At 45.4% G+C, this 21,666-nt stretch overlaps 1 protein-coding gene across 1 annotated transcript; it reads right to left on the bottom strand.

Moving 5' to 3' along the window:
* Window positions 1–1,918: 1,918 nt before the first annotated feature.
* Window positions 1,919–20,224, bottom strand: rxfp3 (relaxin family peptide receptor 3). Its single transcript, XM_078241901.1, has 3 exons — window positions 20,138–20,224; window positions 3,790–3,817; window positions 1,919–3,117 (listed from the first exon to the last, which is right to left on the bottom strand). Exons 1-3 carry the CDS (start codon window positions 20,222–20,224, stop codon window positions 2,000–2,002), a joined length of 1,233 nt encoding a protein of 410 aa, XP_078098027.1. The 3' UTR covers window positions 1,919–1,999.
* Window positions 20,225–21,666: the final 1,442 nt, after the last annotated feature.

Genomic DNA, 21,666 nt, shown 5'->3' with positions numbered 1-21,666 from the left:
TATTAAGTGGCTAGGAGGTTATATTGAAATAATGTGTTTTATTTATTAGTATACTGTGAAAATCCCCTAGTCGTCACACTCTGGTGCCTGTTCGGGTACACTGAGGGAGAATTTAGCAGGGCCAATTCACCTAACCAGCAGGTCTTTCGGACTGTGGGATGATTAAAATTCACTTCAGCTTGCTATGAACTGATTGTTCATCTGGTGGTGATTGTGAGCAGCCTGACCCGGGGTGGGGGGATGGGGGGTGGCTAGGGGCACCGCATTTTCACATAGCTTGACATACTGCATTCTGATGTCAGACTGGGTCCAGACCTTGGAGTTGTGTTGGCACTAATATAATCAACATGCACCCAAAATTATTTATAGCAATACAAAAGTGGCACACTAAATCCAGCTTGCAAAATGTCCCATGTTGATAGATAATACATTAAAGGAAGCACTAACTTCAAATGAAAAATTGTACTTTTGACTGCAGTCCTACGCTAATCAATATGAAGCCCAGTCTGTGCCCAGACTGTATATCCTGGAGAAGCTCGTGCCCTTCACAGTCAAATTGCCAATCTGACTCTTGAATTATTCCACCCACTATGTGTCAATGCATATCTGAAACTGTTTTGCATCAATTTAAGCGAGGTAGTATAACAATGCAAAGTTAACAAAGTATTGAACATTATAATCCTCCAACTAACAAACAATGGTATATTACACTTAATGTTTTCAAAATGATTTTGTTTCACGATTTTAATTTACAATATAAGTGCCAGCAGTGGTAGATATGAAAGTAAGTATGTTACAACGTCCTGAATCTTTGGGCACATTCTGTACAAGAAGTATGTCATTATTAGAAACCGCAAACTTAGTCCATATGTGTTGTACCAGAATCCTCGAAACAGCAAAAAGCCAACGCTTAGCTGTGTTGGCTGCAAGTCTTATCAAGGACCATAATATGCAGATTCAGAGTAAAGAAGTTAACTTCTCATAAACAGGGTTGTCCACAGAAGATGATTTTTACTATACAGTATCTACAGTCCAGTATGCCCTAAAGTTGCCGCAATTCGCTTCTCCTGAATATTGTCAATAAAATTGAATGTCGCGTCTTAACCAAATCTCTGTGCCAGAAGCTCCACGGTTTGGGGAGGTTTAGATATTTTTAAAAAGTGTCTTTTATTAAAGTTATTTTAAAAGATGGGACAGCCTGGAATAAGTATGTCGGACTCAGAACAGAAAGGACAGGTGCACCGAAGATAAATTGCAATGGGAGACATGGGTTGCAATTAGAATGGAAAATGATTCTGTGCATATCAGTGTTTTGCAAAACCGTGACACTGTCGCTGCTATTTCACCCGATGACAATTTGTTATTCTAAGCCATATGCCCGATCAAAGTGATTTATGGTCCATTTGTTATTCAGATTGAATGAAAACAAGCATAAAATTGGAGTCTGTTTAATTACAATTCCTAATATTACCTTTCGTGTTTTTTTAACCTAAACAAACATTTTGTTTAAAGAAAGCGGAATCAATGTTTCCAACGTGCAAACTATTTGTTAACAAGAGCGCAAGTATCTAATTTCGTGGGCTTTGATGCTGTTTACTAAAGAAACTGCACTTGACCTCAATCTGCCTGCTGGTATTATATAGTCTAGCAAAACACCATTAGTGTTTATTGTAGTGGCTGGTAGTTCTGTTGTTAATTCGTCGCGAATGCGCGGATATCCCGCTGCTCGGCTCATTCCGAGTAGATAAAAAAAACAGATTATCATTATTTTTTAAACCGTTAAGGCAACTTTTACTTAGGGAAGTGTCACTCCCTGCGATTTCAGCTGCACAACGATTAAGCCACGGTCACTTTAGTCTGTTCAAGCAATTGAAACACGAGGAGCACTGGTGAGAAGCATTGGAGAGTTGAACCGAATGTAAGAGTTAAAACCAGGCAGACTGGCACCAGGCGATCCACTAGAAAGATTAAAACACAGCGTCCCTGTGAAAGAGACCTCTTAATAGCGGGGCTCCGCAGAGTTCGCGGGCAGCATGTCATATCTCCCGTTGCACATGACAACGCCCGGGGGGCAGTACAAAATCTCCGGCTGGACTGGGTTCACCGGGATGGTGACACGTCCCTGATCTTCCTGCTCTGGTCTGGTGGAGGCTGTGAAGGGACGCATGTGTATGATGGTTGGGGAAGTCATTCTCCAAAACATACCCTTCAGCGCCTTCCTGAACTCCCTCCTCATCAGACAGTACAGGATGGGGTTCAGGCAGCTGTTACTGTGAGCCAGGCACACAGTGATGGGGAAGATGTAGGACTGGGCGATGTAGTACTCGTAGGTGAATTGGAGGGCGTTGAGTTTGACCAGGACGCCCCAGAAGGTCAAGGCTTGGTTGGGGAGCCAGCAGAGGAAGAAGGAGAGGACCACAATGGTGACGGATTTGGTCACCTTGGACCTCCTGTTGGTGCTGGAGCTGCAGACCTTCTTGTTGGTCACGTAACGCAGGAGGAGCAGGTAGCAGACTGTGATGAGGACTAAGGGGATGAGGAAACCCAGCAGCACCTTCTGGATCTGGTAGAGACCCAGCCAGAACTCGCCAGAACCGTTCTGGTCTGGGAACTTGAGCAGGCAGAACTCCTCGTTGGAGTAGGTGGTGGTGGTGGAGAAGACGGCGTGGGGGATGCTGGCCAGAATGGCAGAGACCCAGATCAAGACGCTCATCCACTTGGCGGAGCAACCGGAAAATTTCTTCCTGGGCTTCAGCGCGGATGCCACTGACCAGTACCTGGCAATGCTCATGGCTGTCAGGAAGAAGACGCTGGCGTACATGTTCATCACTGTCACCGAGGAGACTATCTTGCACATCACCTTGCCGAAGGGCCAGCTAAAGTCCAGAGCAGTGTCCACCGCCCAGAAGGGCAGGGTCAAGACAAACTGGAAATCCGTGGCTGCCAAGCTGGTGACGAACAGGTTAATGGAGGATTTCTTCCAGCCTTGCCTGCTCTTCATGAGATAGAGCACCAGCACATTGCTGAGCAGCCCCAGAGCACACACCACCGAATACACAATGGAGATGCTGATCCTGACAGCGGCAGAGCCGTCTCCAATGATGCCCTGCTCGTCCACTTCCAAATACTTCAGCGACTGGTTAGTCCTGTTGGACATGGAAAGTTTCTCCAGTGGGATGTCCTTCCTGTCCCTGTCTACCATGGCTCCTTGCAGAGCAGCCGAGTGGTTGGCCGCTTGGAATCTGACATCCATCCCATGTTCCACGTCCCCGGCGATCAGGAGCCGCTACTTGCCTCGCCTTTCCGCCCTTCCCATTGGAACCGGCTCCGGACGGAGAGTCCCCAAGCAGGCAGCGAGGGGGCACTTTTATATCTCAGCCCCTACTCACATTGCCCCGGCAAGGCAAGGGAGAGGCTGGACTCCAGGGCTGGCGTATACCCTCCCTTCCTCTGAGCTGGAAGCTCTGATTGGGTTACTCCTCCTCACGTTGGGGGGAGGGGAGGAGGGGTGAGTGGTTACACGTTATTATATGAATAGGAGGAAAATAAATCCATCCTTGCAACTTCAGTCTTCCCTTGCTGAAGCTGTAGCCTGTGCAGGTCTATGAGAGTGTGTGTGTGCAGAGGGACTGATCCACAACCACACCGATCCTCACCGTCTCTCCAACTCAAACATCACTTTGTTACCAGTGGCATCAATTAGCCGAGGGATGGACAAGTCGATCACTCACACCATCGTCCGTGGCTTCTCTGTCTCTATATTCTGGGCTCCCTTAACTTAAAAAGGACCAGAAGCGAACCTGTCCTCCGATGTTCCCTATTTGAAATGTCGTTTGCATCCCTGCAAAGGACAGGGAAGCGGGAATGCCCCGGGATAGATTGGCTGGACCCTCGCCCGATTCTGAAGTCTGACCACATAAAACTGGCCGGGTCCGAGACTATAAATCACGCTGGAAACATTCCTTTAGAATCGCTTTCCTGTTAACAATCACACATTGTTTCGTACTGATTCTTCTTTGCTTTCCCTAAAATCTTGTCGACCTTGTCCCAACTAATGATTCCTGCTATGACCCGTTTAGCCATTAAAACGTGGCCAGCATTAGCCCATCGTGCGGACTTCCAAATCGGATTATACACGTTTCATTCATGATTATACATAATTCAATCGGTTCCATCAATAAAATGCACCGGCTCTTCCCAGCCTTCCCCCCATTGATGAGAAACTTGGAGAGATTCTCTGGACTGGAGAGTGGTGGGGAGACACCCAGAGGGAGAAGGCAAACTGGAACAGCAAGCTGTCCAGGAGGTGGCTGGAGAAAGGGCAGGCAGGTTGAAGGTGAGAGTGGGTTATTTAACTGACACCACTGAATCCAGGATGACAATTTGGCACTAGAATGGATTAGCACGTGGCGATAGTGAAAGAGACACACATAGATATCATTTCAACCTCAAGTTCTTACCGCCCATGCTGTCAGTCGCTGCTTTACTTTCTACAGAGTCTGTTATGGAATCCGGCTTCACAGACACAATTAACTGAGCAGAAAACAGAAGCAGGATATTGTGGGCGCCGGGCATATGAAACGAACTTGGAAAACTCAATCGATTCGGCAATATCTGCCGAGAGGCGAATTGCGCTGACCTTTCATCAGAGCTATTTCAAACCTCTTTAAACCTCTTCATTCAGCCCCTGCTTTACTGCGTTTATTTTGGGCTCTGCATCATTATTGACTTTTCTGCTGGATTTTTGGTGCTGTTTTCATTTGGGGTCTGTTTTGTGTGGGCAAGGTTCAGGATAATCGCCTTCTAAAGTATTTTTAAATCAGCTTTCATTATTTGATGTGGGACGCGTTGCTATCTAAAGAATCCTGGAAAGGATTTCCTTTTTGGAAGCTGTTTCTGTGGCGGGGTTGCTCGTTTTGTAACATCGCAGGCTGCAGCACGTTAGATTAAATTGAGGTAAATTAAGCTTTTTACTTGCTGACAGAGTTGTGTCCCTTGAGGACACTTTCACGGTAAGACAAAAAGGAGCCACAGAATCCTCACAGTGCAGAAGAAGGCTATTTGGCCCATCGAGTCTGCACCGACGCTCTGAAAGAGTATCTCACCCTATTTACCCTGGTTAATCCTTTGGACACTAAGGGACAATTTAGCACGGCCAAACCACCTAACCTGCACATCATTGGACTGTGGGAGGAAACTGGAGCACCCGGAGGAAACCCACGCAGACACGAGGATAATGTGCAAACTCCACACAGACAGTGACCCAAGGCCGGAATCGAGCCCAGGATCCCTGGTGCTCTGAGGCAGCAGTGCTAATCACTGTGCCACTGTGCCACCCTCTAACTGAACCTGGAACATGAAATCAAACATAAAGTGCCAGGCAGGAAGAAAGGTGAGGGATTGGACATAAATGATTGTTTTGTGGCCAGCAGTCTCTGCAAATGAGGATCAGATCTGCCAGGCATCATGACGTGAATGTCTTCAGGTAACGCAGTTGGCCAATCCTAGAGCCACAGATCTTTGAGGTTGAGAGGGCATGAGTTACCCAGAGGAAAGGGGTTCTTAATGAAGGCGGAGTTCTACTCTCATGCTCTCTTTCTCCCTCAACTTTTGTCATTTCTCTGTTATAAGAGTTTTTGCTGTCAGTCCCTTTACTGCTTGTGGCAGCTTCTTCCCATGAACTGATTGTCAATTCATCACTTTTTCAATGAGGAAGGTCCTTAAAACATTATCTTTCTCTCTCTGCATCCTCCTTGAGATTGGCCTTCGTCCTTAAGTTGTGAAAAGGGAATCTGTTAGCAAGCCCAATGTCCGGCATGTATCCAGACCAGTGGGACTGATTGCACATGATCATGGTTGCTATGCATTGACTTCAGTGAGGGTAATGGTTCACTTGTCTTCCTGCATGAAAAAGAATTAAGCAAAAGAAATCAATAAAGTGAAGAGCGGTGGGAAGATCTAGAAAAGAACTGGGTTCGATTCCCGGCTTGGGTCACTGTCTGTGTGGAGTTTGCACATTCTCCTCGTGTCTGCGTGGGTTTCCTCCGGGTGCTCTGGTTTCCTCCCACAGTCCAAAGATGTGCAGGTTAGGTTGATTGGCCATGCTAAAATTGCCCCCTAGTGTCCTGAGATGCATAGGTTAGAGGGATTAGCGGGTAAATGTGTAGGGATATGGGGGTAGGGCCAGGGTGGGATTGTGGTCGGTGCAGACTCGATGGGCCAGGTGGCCTCTTTCTGCACTGTAGGGTTTCTATGATTCTATGAACATGGTTAGCGGCATGGTGTAATTCAATTGTAGCTTTGTGCCAAGGTTAATAGAGAGGGGGCAGTGTTGTCCTACTACATCACTATAGGCGGCACGGTGGCACAGTGGTTGGCACAGCTGCTTCACAGCACCAGACACCCAGGTTCAATTCTCGGCTTGGGTCACTGTCTATGTGGAATCTGCAGGTTCTCCCCGTGTCTGTGTGGGTTCCCCCCAGGTGCTCCGGTTTCCTCCCACAGTGCGAAAGACATGCTGGTTAAGGTGCATTGGCCATGCTAAATTCTCCCTCAGTGCACCCGAACAGGTGCTGGTGTGTGGCGACTCGGGGATTTTCACATTTCAGGGTTAATGTAAGCCTACTTGTGACACTAATAAATAATCAAAGAATCCCAGTAACACGGCACTCTTCAAGGATTGGCCATGCTGAGTTGCCCCTTAGTGTCAGGGAGACTAGCTAGGGTAAATGAATGGGGTTATAAGGATAGAACCTAGGTGGGATTGTGTTTGGTGCAGACTTGATAGGCTGAATGGCCTCCTTCTGCACTGTAGGATTCTATGAATTTAATGAGACAAACAATTCTGCAGCACACCCATTTATCTCAGCTGAATCGACCACCCCACAATGTCATAGCAAACTGACAGTGGCCAATAATATATAAGGGGTGGGCCATGGAGATGGAACATGGGTATCTGCTATATTTTTGGCAGGTTCCGCATGTACCCTTGCTATCACAGGCCATTCAAAAAAAAAGAAGGCTGACAGCCTTGCCATTATTAGTACAGTTAAATTAATTCTTCAGAGTCAATGGGACTCCAACTATATACAGTATTCTAGCTTGCATAAACTGGTCTGCGAGTGACGGCTTTTCCACCAAGCATCAGTTTCTGCATCACCAGGCAGCTTACGTGAGTACAGCAAATCAAAGCATACATTACAGCATAAGAGCAGGGATGTGTTGTTGCAATTATACAGAGCCTTGGTAAGGCCACACCTAGAGTATTGTGTGCAGTTTTGGGCTCCTTTTCTGAGGAAGGATGTTCTTACTCTGGAGGGAGTGCAGCGAAGGTTTACCAGGCTGACTCCGGGGATGGTAGGACTGATGTATGAGAAGAGGTTGACTAGTTTAGGATTGTTTTCGCTGGAGTTCAGACGAATGAGGGGGGATCTCATAGAGACTTATAAAATTCTAACAGCATGAGATGGGGTAGATGCAGGGAGGATATTCCCGATGGTGGGGGAGTCCAGAACCAGGAGTCACAGTCAGAGGATTCAGGGTAGACCATTTAGGATGGGGGTGAGGAGACATTTCTTCACCCAAAGAGTGGTGGGTCTGTGGCATTCATTACCACAGGAAGTAGTTGATGTCAAAACATTGAATGTATTCAAGAGACGGTTGGATATAGCACTTGGGGTGAATGGGATCAAAGGTTACGAGGAAAAAGCACGATTAGGTATTGAGTTGGATGATCAGTCATGATCGTAATAAGAACATAAGAACATAAGAAATAGGAGCAGGAGTAGGCCATCTGGCCCTTCGAGCCTGCCCCGCCATTCAACAAGATCATGGCTGATCTGAAGCGAATCAGTTCCACTTACCCGCCTGCTCCCCATAACCTCTAATTCCCTTATCGATCAGAAAACTATCTACCCATGATTTAAACATATTCAATGAGGAAGCCTCCACCACTTCAATGGGCAGAGAATTCCAGAGATTCACTACCCTCTGAGAGAAGAAGTTCCCCCTCAACTCTGTTCTGAACCGGCCCCCCCTTATTTTGAGGCTGTGCCCTCTAGTTCTGGTTTCCCTTCTAAGTGGAAAGAATCTCTCCACCTCTACCCTATCCAGCCCCTTCATTATCTTATATGTCTCTATAAGATCACCCCTCATCCTTCTAAACTCCAACGAGTACAGACCCAATCTGTTCAATCTCTCCTCATAAGCCACACCCCTCATCTCCGGTATCAACCTGGTGAACCTTCTCTGCACTCCCTCCAAGGCCAATATATCCTTTCGCAAGTAAGGGGACCAAAACTGCACACAGTACTCCAGTTGCAGCCTCACCAGTGCCCTGTACAGTTGCAGCAAGACCTCCCTGCTTTTATATTCTATCCCCCTCGCGATAAAGGCCAACATTCCATTCGCCTTCTTGATCACCTGCTGCACCTGCAGACTGAGTTTTTGCGATTCGTGCACGAGGACCCCCAGGTCCCTCTGCACAGTCGCACGATGTAATTTTTCTCCATTTAAATAATATTCCAATTTACTATTATTTCTTCCAAAGTGGATAACCTCACATTTGCTAACGTTATATTCCCTCGCCCACTCGCTCAGCCTATCCAAATCTCTCTGCAGACTTTCCGCGTCCTCCACGCAATTCGCTTTCCCACTCACCTTCGTGTCATCAGCAAACTTGAATACCCTAGATTCAGTCCCCTCCTCCAGATCATCTATGTAAATGGTAAACAATTGAGGCCCCAGCACCGATCCCTGCGGCACGCCACTGATCACCAACTGCCAACCAGAAAAGCACCCATTTATCCCAACTCTCTGCTTCCTGTTAGATAGCCAATCCCCAATCCACGTAATAAATGGCGGAGCAGGCTCGAAGGGCCAAATTTTGATTTGATTTGATTTATTATTGTCACATGTATTAGTATACAGTGAAAAGTATTGTTTTTTGCGTGTTATATAGACAAAGCATACCATTCATAGAGAAGGAAAGGAAAGAGTGCAGAATGTAGTGTTACAGTCATAGCTGTAATAAATGGCCTCCTCCTGCTCCTCTCTTCTATGTTTCTATGTTAGACAGTTACAAAATAGTCTATACCTCAATGGAGTTTAGAAGCATGAAGGGGGATCTCATTGAAACTTACAGAATACTAAAAGGTCTGGAAAGTGTGGACTTGTGGAAAATGTTTCCATTAGTAGGCAAAACTAGGATCTGAGGGCACTTCCTCAGTGTAAAAGGACGATCCTTTAGAACTGAGATGAGGAGAAATTTCTTCAGCCAGAAGGTGGGGAATCTGTGGAATTCATTGCCACAGAAGGCTGTGGAGGCCAGGTCATTGAGTGCATATAAGACAAAGATAGATCGGCTCTTGATTGGCAAGGCAATCAAAGGTTATGGGGACAAGGTGGGAGAAAGGGATAAGAAATATATCAGCCATGATTGAATGGCGTAGCAGACTTGATGGACCAAATGGCCTAATTTTGCTCCTGTATCTTATTGGAAACAAACTAAAAATCTGAATTACTAGTAAATGTATAATAATGATTGACAGTGAGAAATATCCACCCATTGGAATTCAGTTGGTGAAGCAGTTAAAATGGAGTGGATAAACTCTGTTCCAGCTCCAGACTTAACCAGAATTTTCAAGTGTTGTAATTGATCAGTTGAGTCAAGCATCCATTCATGCAAATTGGGCTCCTCTAGGACATCACGATATGTTTGGGATGATTCTCCCATTCCACTGTGCTGATTTTTTAGCGTGGCGGGCCGGAAGATTCTAGCGGCGCCCAATTCACGTGATTCACGCTGGGCGTCTCAGCCTGAGCGCATCTCCCAGCGCCAGATTTCCAGCACCATCAGCACCGTGCCAGGAGTCGGCGCGGAGCTGCCTAATGAATGCAGCCCCTAATTTGAATACTATTCAAATGCTATTAGCTGGCTCAGGATTATGTAATCTCTCGGCCTGCTAGGATCTCCACTCCATCTGATGAAGGAGCAGCGCTCCGAAAGCTAGTGGCGTTTGCTACCAAATAGACCTGTTTGACTTTAACCTGGTGTTGTTAGACTCCTTACTGGGATCGCCCCCCGCCAGGAGTGTTTCACTCCAGCATGGTTTACTATAGCTCCCCACTTACATGGAGCTAGCAACCCAACCCCGCTGAGTGGAGAGGACCAAGCAAGGTACCCAGAAGGTTAGGCATGGGGGGGGGGGGGGTGCCCCATTGGCATTGACACCTTGGCAATGCCAGCCTGGGCCCCATGGTACTGCCCAAGGGGAAAGTGCCAATGCCCAGAGAAGGTGCCAATGCCCAATGGGGGAGGGGCCTAATGGGGACAGGGCCTGATGAGGGCGTGGCCTCTGGGAGGGTGGTTGGTGTGATTGGTGGGCGGGGGGGGGGGGGGCGGTCCCGCTATCACTCTGCGTCGGGATCAGTAGGGAAGGGAGGGAGGCCAGCGATTGGGCCTGGTCATCGGGGTGGGGAGGGGTGGAGCAGTCTGCTGGGGGGGGGGGGGGGGGGGGAGGGGGTGGTGCGGGGGTCGGGACCACAGAGGGATGGTCAGGATTGCAGGGATGGGGGTTGGTACTGTGGCGGACGGCTGCTGGTTGGGGAGGAGTTGGGTATTGGGAGATGAGGCTGGGGGAGGGGGAGGTTAGGCCCTGTCCACTGATTTTTAGAGTGATTCACGCAGTGCATTCTGCAGTGCACGGAATGTGGGGGATTCATCTTGAAACTCCCACTGATTTACTGGATTTACTCCAGTTTTCACACGAATTCAACACGTAGCATTTTTTGGGGGAGAATCGCCCTCATTATTCTGGTGGGAAATGCAGTTCGCACAACAGGTACCCTGATAGCAACAACCTGTTGGAACAATAATTTGACCCTGTAAGGTGAGCTTAAAACTCTGTGGAGAGAGGAAGGGGGTCCATCAAGGAGGAGTAGTGAAGAGAAGGTGCTGAAGGCCTCATTGGAAAGAGTTTTGGGCAATCTGCCTTTTCACAGAAAAAAATTAAGTCAGGGCTTGGAGTCCACCCATGGACACAGCCACGACATACTTGCACACCGGTTAAAAACCACTGTTGTAGATCTTAGACAGCTTAACAGAAGTGCTGCAACTGGCTTTTTGTGCCCCTGGGTTTGGGAGAAGATCCTCCACATGATTACTCACCGGGCTACAGCAGACAAGTGAGGACCAGATAGACACAGCTGCTGTACCTTCTCATGGTGCTGTTGGAGAGAAGGCTACACATTGACCAAAGCTTTGAACAGATTTCAATTTCCTTATATAGGACACTGAAGAAGCAGGGATGGGGAAAGGGAGAATTTGCGACATGCCCCACACTGTCACTTTTGCACTGCACTTTGCAGTCTGTGGGGGCTCAGGATTTACCTATAGAAGCATTGGTGCCAGACTGGAGGTGGAGTTGATCTTTGGGGGAACTCATGGGCTAATGCATTTTGACACAGAAATTAAGATGCTCCTTTTTTCCTTCTCTCTCTTTCTCTCTCCCGCCCTCCCTTTCTCTCTCTCCCATTTCCTCCCCACACAACCCCATCCATAGATCTGAAATCCTAATTACTTTTCTAATTCACTCTTTAAAATTTGTGATTAGTTTGCTAGCAATATTTGTCGTAAAGCAGTCCATATCCCAATAAACCTATGCAAAAAGACATTCCTTCTAATCCACTGATCCAATAATGCTTCCAGTTCTGTTCCTATATTGATACCTTTCATCACAAGATACACGGTTCTTATGGACGAGGGAGGGCATTCAGTTCATTAATTCAGAATGCTCCTTAATAACTTCTGTGTCTTTGGTGAGATCTTAAATGCTTTCACGTTTTTCTTCTCCATCACTTTATCTGGGAGTCTGTTTCATGTGTTGATAATCCTTTGGGGTTAATTTGAACTTTTATTGCTGGATCAAAAACTGGTAATAGCAAATTGTTAATACATTCGACACCATGCCTGTCTTTTCCCTGAAGGAGGAGAAAATCGATGGGATATAAAACAGCGTTCTTAATTTTCCACCTCCTGTTTTGCTCCTATGATAAAAATTAAATGACCCTAACTGAAGAATTTCTCTCGCGTTTCAAAGTAATTCTCTGAATTTCCCTTCCTCATACGATTTTCAATTTTCGGTACGCTGTATGATGACCTCTCAACCCTTACATTTCAAAGCAGAAGAGGCCATTTTTCTCCACTGTTTCATGGAATCATAGAATCCCTACAGTCTAGAAGGAGGTCAGTTGATGATAGCAAACACCACACAGTCACCTGAAGCTGGAATTGAACATCGATTTCCTCATAACCAATAGTTATACAACTGCGGATCAGCCTTGTCATTCTTCTCTGTGCCTCTCAAATTCTTGAGTACCTCTGTTGTGTTCAGAATTCAATGTATTATTGGTGCGCAGTCTGATCCAGAACATTGTACAGTTTGAAAGCTATTTCTATACTCTTCTATTCCAGGGCTCTGGCTCTATTCATTGCTGCTTTACATTGACGGGGTATTTTAATTGCTAGGTCTATTAAAACATAATATCTTCCAGTTCATTATTAACCATTTATAATGGCATATTCTGTCTAGCACACTCTATGATTTCTGTGGTGCCTCTTCTGATTCAGAGACCAGCGGAAACATTCCTTTGCTGTTGATCCTTCCAAGCACTTTTATACATTTGTACATTTATTTTACTTTCCTTAGCACACAGTGCTTTAAATGAAGACTGCAGTACTTTTTAATCATAACACTGTCTTCTCAAATCAAAATAAAAATGTTCTTGAGACAGATGACAGCAGAAAACCACATGATGTGGATCTAGACGCCAATTTGGTGGCACGGTGGCACAATGGTTAGCACTGCTGCCTCACAGCACCAGGGACCAAGGTTCAATTCCTCGGGTCATTGTCTGTGTGGAGTTTGCACTTTCTTCCTGTGTCTGCGTGGGTTCTCTCCCAGTGCTCCAGTTTCCTCCCACAATCCAAAGATGTGCCGGTTAGGTTGATTGGCCATGGTAAATTGATGCTAGTGACATGGGGATTAGCAGGGTAAATGTATGGGGTTACAGTAAGAGGGCCTGGGTGGGATTGTGTTTGGTACAGACTCAATGGGTTGTATGGCCTCCATCTGTACTGTAGGGATTCTATGATTCTATGAACTGATGTAAACCCACAATAATAACAAGAGATGTTGGGAAAACTCAGCAGGTCAGGCAACCTGTTTGGAAAGATAAAAGCAAATTACTGCAGATGCTGGAATCTGAAACCAAAAGAGAAAATGCTGGAAAATCTCAGCAGGTCTGGCAGCATCTGTAAGGAGAGAAAAGAGCTGATGTTTCAAGTCCAGATAACTCTTTGTCAAAGGTTGCCAGACTTGCTGATATTTTCAAGCATTTTCTCTTTTGGTTTTAGATAAGGATATTATTAAACTAAAAAGAGTGCAGAAAAGATTTACTAGGGTGCTACCGGGACTTGATGGATTGAGTTATAAGGAGAGGCTGGATAGACTGGGACTTTTTTCTCTGAAGCGTAGGAGGCTAAGGGGTGATCTTATAGAGGTCTATAAAATAATGAGGGGCACAGATCAGCTAGATAGTCAACATCTTTTCCCAAAGGTAGGGGAGTCTAAAACTAGAGAGCATAGGTTTAAGGTGAGAGGGGAGAGACACAAAAGTGTCCAGAGGGGCAATTTTTTCACACAGAGAGTGGTGAGTGTCTGGAGCAAGCTGCCAGAGGTAGTAGTGGAGGCAGGTACAATTTTGTGTTTTAAAAAGCATTTAGATAGTTACATGGGTCCAATGGGTATAGAGGGATATGAGCCAAATGCGAGCAATTGGGACTAGCTTAGGGGTTTTTAAAAAATGGACAGCATGGACAAGTTGGGCCGTAGGGCCTGTTTCCATGCTATAAGCCTCTATACCTATGACTTTATGCTGCCACACCTGCTGAGATTTTCCAGCATTTTCTCTATTTGGGAAGAATTGGAGTTTCACAGATGTTGCCTGACCTGCTGAGTTTTTCCAGCATTTTGTATTTTTATTTTGGATTTCCAGTATCTGTAATATTTTGCTTTTGTATAGGTTAAACCCAACTAGCAAGAGTTAGTGAGTTCCTATCCTGAAGGATATTAGTCCAATTCAGTAGCTTCAAAGGCTAGGCAAATTTATCAAATTCAGTTATACAATTCGCATGGTTTTGAACTCATGAGGTTGCTAGTCCAGTGCCGTAATGACTAGGTTACTGTACCTTCTTCTCCTCCCACTGGGCTGATGTTTCTGGCCACTGCACTGCAGTGACCCTAACCCAATTACTTGCATTGTTATTGCTGGATTATTTCAGAGGAAACCACAAAAATGTGGCAGTAGTTCAGTAGGGGTCACTGTTCAGCAGCAGAAGAGGTATCTGGGCATTGAATGTATCTGTAAAGCCCTGATGATCAGGAAATTGGCGTCCTGGTGGACTTCAGCAGAGACTGAAGTCTATAAATATAGGTTAGTGAATGCCAGAGAGGAATGATAGGATGCTCCCTTAAGACTTTATTCTTCTATTAAGTATGGCAGCATAGTGGTACAGTAACTGAACTAGTACTCTACTGGCCTGAACTAATAATGCTGTGGGTGTTCCTACACTACATGGACTACAGAAGTTCAAGAAGGTGGTTCACCACCACTTTCTCAAGGACAATTAGGGATGGACACTAAATGATGACCTAGCCAGCAATGCCCATATCCTGTAACCGGATATTTAAAAAATGATATGAAGACAAGTGTTCAATCCCACCCAAAAGCTGTAAATTTAAATTTAATTAACAAAATAAATTTGGAATGAAAAGCTAGTATCAGTAATGGTGGCCAGATTTTCATAGAAACCCATCTCGTTCATTGATGTCCTATGGAAGGAAATCTGCTCTCCCGGTCTAGCCTACATGTGACTCCAGGCCCATTGCAATGTTCTTAACTCTTAACTGCCTGCTGAAATGACTTAGCAATTTATTCAGTTGCGTTAAGAGGACAGCTCACCACTACTTTCTCAAAGACAGTTGAGATGGATGATGAATTCTGGCTTTACCAGTGATGCCTCAATTCCATGAATTAATTAGAAATATCATGGCTTTTAGGTACTGGCCCCTGTATGCATCCGGTGGGTGCAAAAGCAGTAACCAGTGGCAAGCTCGGAAAAGGTGGGTGACTGAATTTGAGAACATGGTGGTGAGGTCATGGTGTCCTTTAATCCAGGGCTTCCCAAACTGGGGGTTGTGACCCCTAGTGGGGTCATGAGATGAGATTCTGGGTCACAAGCTCTGCTGTGGAGCTCCGATGGAATATTATTGGGCGGCACGGTAGCACAGTGGTTAGCGCTGCTGCTTCACAGCTCCAGGGACCTGGGTTTGATTCCTGGCTTGGGTCACTGTCTGTGTGAAGTTTGCACATTCTCCTCGTGTCTGCGTGGGTTTCCTCCGGGTGCTCCGGTTTCCTCCCACAGTCCAAAGATGTGCGGGTTAGGTTGATTGGCCATGCTAAAATTGCCCCTTAGTATCCTCAGGTGCGTAGCTTAGAGGGATTAGTGGGTAAATATGTAGAGATGTGGGGGTGGGGCCTGAGCGGGATTGTGGCCGGTGCAGACTTGATGAGCCAAATGGCCTCCTTCTGCACTGTCGTGTTTCTATGATTAGCAGCATTGAGGCCCTTTTAAATCCTTACTGTACTTTTTAACCAATGCTTGAGGCCTGATTTCGACTCCAAGAAACCCACTGGGGTTTTTTAAAAAACTCATGGATAGTAAACACTCTGCTACCCCACTTTCACAAGTCTTTCCCCTTCCCCAACAGAAACACCTCATAGGTCTTCCCCCCTCACAACCCCACCCCCTGGCCCACCACCCACTGCCCTCTCTCACAGCTCCTCCTGCGGGGGGAGGGGGGGTGGCGGTCACAGCATTTTTTTAATGTCTTGAAATGGTTACTTGGTTGGAAAAAGTTTGGGATGCACAGCTTTAATGCTTTAATCCCTGAGTTTGTTTTACCCCTTTACCATCATTTTCCCGGGCTGGATAGTCGAGGAAGATCTTATGCATTGGTATTAATCTGGTGGATCTGCATTGCATATTTTCCATAACCCTGATATATTTTCTAGCACTAAATACCTAAACCTGTGTAATGCAACTGTGGTGTTTAAAGATTATGTTGGAGCTGCAGCCTTATTTCAGAGTTAATAGAAAAATCAATATACCATCAAATTTATCAGAGTGGGCCATTTTAATCTCCTAAAGTTAGAAATGCAGCCTTCTGTTAGAAGTAATGGGGGAGATGTGTACAGCACATTTTCAGGAATAAAACTACTGACTGTGTTAAATCTGACGGGGAAGCAGGTTAGTATTGAATTCAAACAAGGGCAGAAACTAAATTGTGTAATATTGACAGGAAAGACAGTATGGATGAAGATTTACCTAGGAAGGAAGGAGTCAGCCAAAAGGATAACTTCAGAATACAAAGTGAGGGCAAATCCTTCACTGCAAATTATTTTTTAAACCATCATTCCATTATCTGCCAGACTGCTGTAGGGAACAACTAGAGGAGACCCTACACCAGAAATGGAGCAATTGGACGGGAAATCTCCTTTGTGGAACTGACCAAACAGAAAAAAAAGAGGATCTAACTGAGAAAAGCCAGGAGCCAGAAAGGTGAATTGTAATAACAAAGAGAAAGTTTAATAGTTAGTGTAATATCAAAAAATAGACCAAGCACCACCATAGAATCGCTACAGTACAGAAGGAAGCCATTCAGCCCATTGAGTCTGCACTGACTCTCCAAAAGAGCACCTTACCACACCGTAACCCCGTGCACCTGCACTTCTTTGGGCTGTGGGAGGAAACCGGAGCACCCAGAGGAAACATACACAGACAAAGGGAGAATGTGTAAACTCCACACAGACACAGTTACCCAAGCTGGGAATCGAACCCAGGTCCCTGGCACTGTGAGGCAGCAGTGCTAACCACTATACCACCATGCCATCCTATTTGAAATGACTAGGATGTTTGTGAGTTTTTTTAAAAAGTGCCTAATTTCTTTAGAAATTTGGCCACCTGTAATAAGAGGGCAGATCATTGCTGTTTTGGTACAGATTCTGTCCTGTTAAAATGACGGCTGCATGAAGTTGACGACCACATCTGAGATATGAGTAATCAGTCAAGGTGCTTGATGATACAAAGAAAATTGACCACGAACTTTGGCAATGTGTGCATGTGGGTGTTTGACTGCTAATAGAAAGGGGCTTGATGACAAATGATATAACAAATGATTTCATTAAAAATGTTCAAGCTGGCTTGCTTGACTTGTTTGGCGTAACTAATAAAATAACTACTCAGGGAAGGAGAGCTGCGAGGAAAACGACATTAGAGAATTAAAGAGGCACCTGAAGCCTTATCGGTGCAATAAAAATGTTTTCCAAAGTGTATTCTGCTACAGTGAGTCATCAGGACAACATGATTATTAGTTGGATGAAAGTCCAAAGCTCTAGAATTTGCTCCTTAAACTTCTCCACCACTCTCTACTCCGTTAAGATTCTCTTTACATAACTTATTTGATTTGATTTCATTTATTATTGTCACATGTATTAACATATAGTGAAAACTATTGTTTCTTGCGCACTATACAGACAAAGCAGACCGTACATAGAGAAGGAAATGAGAGAGTGCAGAATGTAATGTTACAGTCATAGCTAGGGTGTAAAGAAAGATACAGAGAAAGAGAAAGTACAAAGTAGGTCCATTCAAAAGTCTGATGGCAGCAGGGAAGAAGTTGTTCTTGAGTCGGTTGTTAAGTGTCCACAGGCTTTTGCATCTTTTTCCCGACAGAAAAAGGTGGAAGAGTGTGTCCACGGTGCGTGGAGTCCTTGATTTATGTTGGCTGCATTTCCAAGGCAGCAGGAAATGTAGACAGAGTCAATGAATGGGAGGCTGCTTTGCGTGATGGACTGCGCTTTGTTCATGATCCTTTGTAGTTTTTGGGGTCTTGGACAGGGCATGAACCATCCCAAGCTATGATACAACCAGAAAGAATGGTTTTTTTGGTCATAGAGTCACAGAGGTTTACAGCATGGAAAGAGACCCTTCGGCCCAACTTGTCCATGCCACCCTTTTTTTTAAAACCCTAAACTAGTCCCAATTGCCTGCATTTGGCCCATATCCCTCTATACCCATCTTATCTATGTAACTGTCTAAACGCTTTTTAAAACACAAAATTGTACCCGCCTCTACTGCTACCTCTGGCAGCTTGTTCCAGACACTCACCACCCTCTGTGTGAAAAAATTGCCTCTCTGGACACTTTTGTATCTCTCCCCTCTCACCTTAACCTATGCCCTCTAGTTTTAGACTCCCCTACCTTTGGGAAAAGATATTGCCTATCTAGATGATCTATGCCCCTCATTAGTTTATAGACCTGTTTAAGATCACCCCTCAGCCTCCTACGCTTCAGAGAAAAAAGTCCCAGTCTATCCAGCCTCTCCTTATAGCTCAAACCATTAAGTCTCGGTAGCATCCTAGTAAATTTCTTCTGCACTCTTTCTAGTTTAATAATATCCTTTCTATAATAGGGTGACCAGACCTTCTTCCCGACCCTGTCCACCTGTGACTCCACTTTCAAAGAGCTATGAACCTGTACCCCTAGATCTCTTTGTTCTGTAACTCTCCCCGATGTCCTACCATTAACTGAGTAAGTCCTGCCCTGGTTCAATTTACCAAAATGCATCACCTTGCATTTATCTAAATTAAACTCCATCTGGCATTCGTCAGCCCAATGGCCCAATTGATCAAGATCCCATTGCAATCCGAGATAACCTTTTTCACTGTCCATCAATCTTGGTGTTATCTGCAAACTTACTAACCATGCCTCCTATATTCTCATCTAAATCATTAATATAAACGACAAATAACAGTGGACCCAGCACCGATCCCTGAGGCACACCGCTGGTCACAGGCCTCCAGTTTGAAAAACAACCCTCTACAAACACCCTCTGGCTTCTTTCATCAAGCCAATTTTGTATCCATTTAGCTACCTCACCCTGGATCCAGTGAGATTTAACCTTATCCATCTGTAAAGGTTGGTGAGAGTCGTAGTGGACTTGTCAAAATTTCTTAGCCTCCTGAGAATTTAGGCGCATTGGTGGGTTTTCTTAAATATAGCATTGGCATGGAGGGACCAAAACAGTTTATTAGTTATCTCAATACTTAGAAACCTGAAGCTCTTGACCATTTCTACTTCTTCCCCATTCCTGAAGTTGATGACTATCTCCTTTGTTTTGTTGACATTGAGAGAGAGATTATTGTTGTCGCACCAGTTCACCAGATTCTCTATCTCTTGTATTCAGTCTCGTCATTGTTTGAGGTCTGACCCACTAAGATGGTGTCATCAGCAAACTTGAAAATCGAATTGGAGAGGAATTTGGCCACACAGTCATAGGTGTATAAGGAGTATAGTAAGGAGCTGAGTGGGGCACTGGTGTTGAGGATGATCGTGGAGGAGTTTTGTTGTCTATCCTTACTGATCGCAGTTTGTGGGTTAGGAAGTTCAGGATCCAGTCACAGAGGGAGGAGCTGAGACCCAGGCCACGCAGTTTGGAGATGAGTTTGTTAAATAATGGTGTTTAAGGCTGAGCTAAACAGGAGTCTCGCCTACGTGTCTTTGTTATCTAGCTGTTCCAGGGTTGAGTGTAGGGCCAGGGAGATGGCGTCTGCTGTGGACCTGTTGCAGCAGTAGGCAAATTGTAGTGGTTCCCGACAATCTGGAAGGCCAGAATTGATTCATGCCATGACTAACCTTTCGAAGCAACTCATAATAATGGATGTCAGGGTCATCGGACAATAGCCATTAAGGCACGCTGCTTGGTCTTTCTTTGCTACCGGGATGATTGTCGTCTTCTTGAAGCAAATAGGGACCTCAGATTGGTGTAAAGAGAGGTTGAAGATGTCTACAAATACCCCCGCCAGCTGGTCCGTGCAGGATCTGAGTGCTCATCTGGGTACCCCGTTTGGGCCAGTTGCTTTCCGTGGGTTGGCTTTTGGGAAGATTGCTCTGACATCTGCGATGGTGACCTCGGATACAGGTTGATCCGAGGCTCTGGGGTGGAGGGCGTGCTCACGCTGACCACTTGCTCAAAATGTGCATCGAATGCGTTGAGCTCATCGGGGAGAGGTGCATTGGCGCCGATGATTTTAAATGCCTTCATCTTGGAGCCTGTTATGTTTTGCAGACCTTGCCATAGGTGGTGGGGAGTCCGTGTAGCTAGCCTGGGACTCTAGCTTGGTCCGGTACTGTCTTTTGGCATCTCCATAGATCATATCTAGATATCCCTGTTCACCCATGATTTCCGGTTGTGGAAACACGTGGATTTGCTTCTTTGGCACGCAGCCTTCTACGCACTTACGAATGAAGTCAGCTACTGGAGTGGTATACTCGTTCAGGTTGGTCACTGAGTTTTTAAATATTGACCAACCTATTGACTCTTCAACTAAACTTTTGGTCATCTATTCATCTATTCTAACATCCATCTGTGACTCAGTGTCAAATTTTGTTTGATAAAATACCTGTGAAGTTCCTTGAGATGTTTTATTGTGTTGAAGGATTGATATAAATGCAATGGCTTGTTGAAGATAGATCAGTGATTGAGGGTGTTCAGTTGGAATCCTAGAGGTGTACAGCGCGGAAAGAGGACACTTGGCCGAAAAATAAGCCACTCAGTCTAATCTTACTTTCCAGCATTTGGTTCATATCCCTGCCAGTTACAGCACTTCAGGTACAGATCCAGACACTTTTAAATGAGTTGAAGATTTCTGCCTCTAAAGTCTGACATATTCACAACAACCTTCAGCCCGAAGTGTCGAGTGGATGATTTATCTTGGCCTCCTCCAGAGATCTCCAGCATCACAGGTGCCAATCTCCTTCAATGAATTCCATGTGATATCAAGAAAAGCTGAAGGCACTGGATACTGCAAAGGCTATGGACCCTGTCAATATTCTGGCAATTGTACTGAAGACCTGTGCTCCATGACTGTCCAGGTATTTAGCCAAGCTGTTTCAGTACAACTGACATTTACCTGGTAATGTGGGAAATTGCCCAGGTATTTCCTGCACACAAGAAACAGGACAAATCCAACAATTATTGCTCCATCAGTCTATTCTTGATCATCAATAAAGCGATGGAAGGGGTTCTAGATTCATAGTGATTTACAGCACAGAAAGAGGCCCTTCGGTCCATTGTGTCTGCGCTGGTCATCGAACACCTATCCAATCCTATAATCCAGCAATTGGTCCGTAGCCTTGTATGCTATGCCTTTTCAAGTGCAAATCTAAATGTTTCTTTAATGTTGTGTGTTCCCACCGCTATCACCCTTTCAGGCAGTGCATTCCAGATTCCCATCATCCTCTCAGAGAAAATGTTTTTCCTCAAATCCCTTCAAAATCTCCCATCCTTTATCCTAAGTCGATGCCCCCTGTTATTGAGCCCTCTACTATGGAAAAGGTTTTTTCCTATTTACTCTGTCTGTGTGCCTCATAATTTTGTACACCTCGGTCCTGTTCTCCACCCCCATCCCCCTCCACCCCCGACCCCCTCAGCCTTTTCTCCTCTAAGGAAAATAACACCAGCCAAACCAGCCTCTCTTCATAACT

This window comes from Mustelus asterias, chromosome 1 (assembly GCF_964213995.1).
Source record: "Mustelus asterias chromosome 1, sMusAst1.hap1.1, whole genome shotgun sequence".
NCBI lineage: Eukaryota > Metazoa > Chordata > Chondrichthyes > Carcharhiniformes > Triakidae > Mustelus > Mustelus asterias.
Note: the sequence above shows the minus strand (reverse complement) of the source record. Positions and strands in the feature narration are given on the sequence as shown.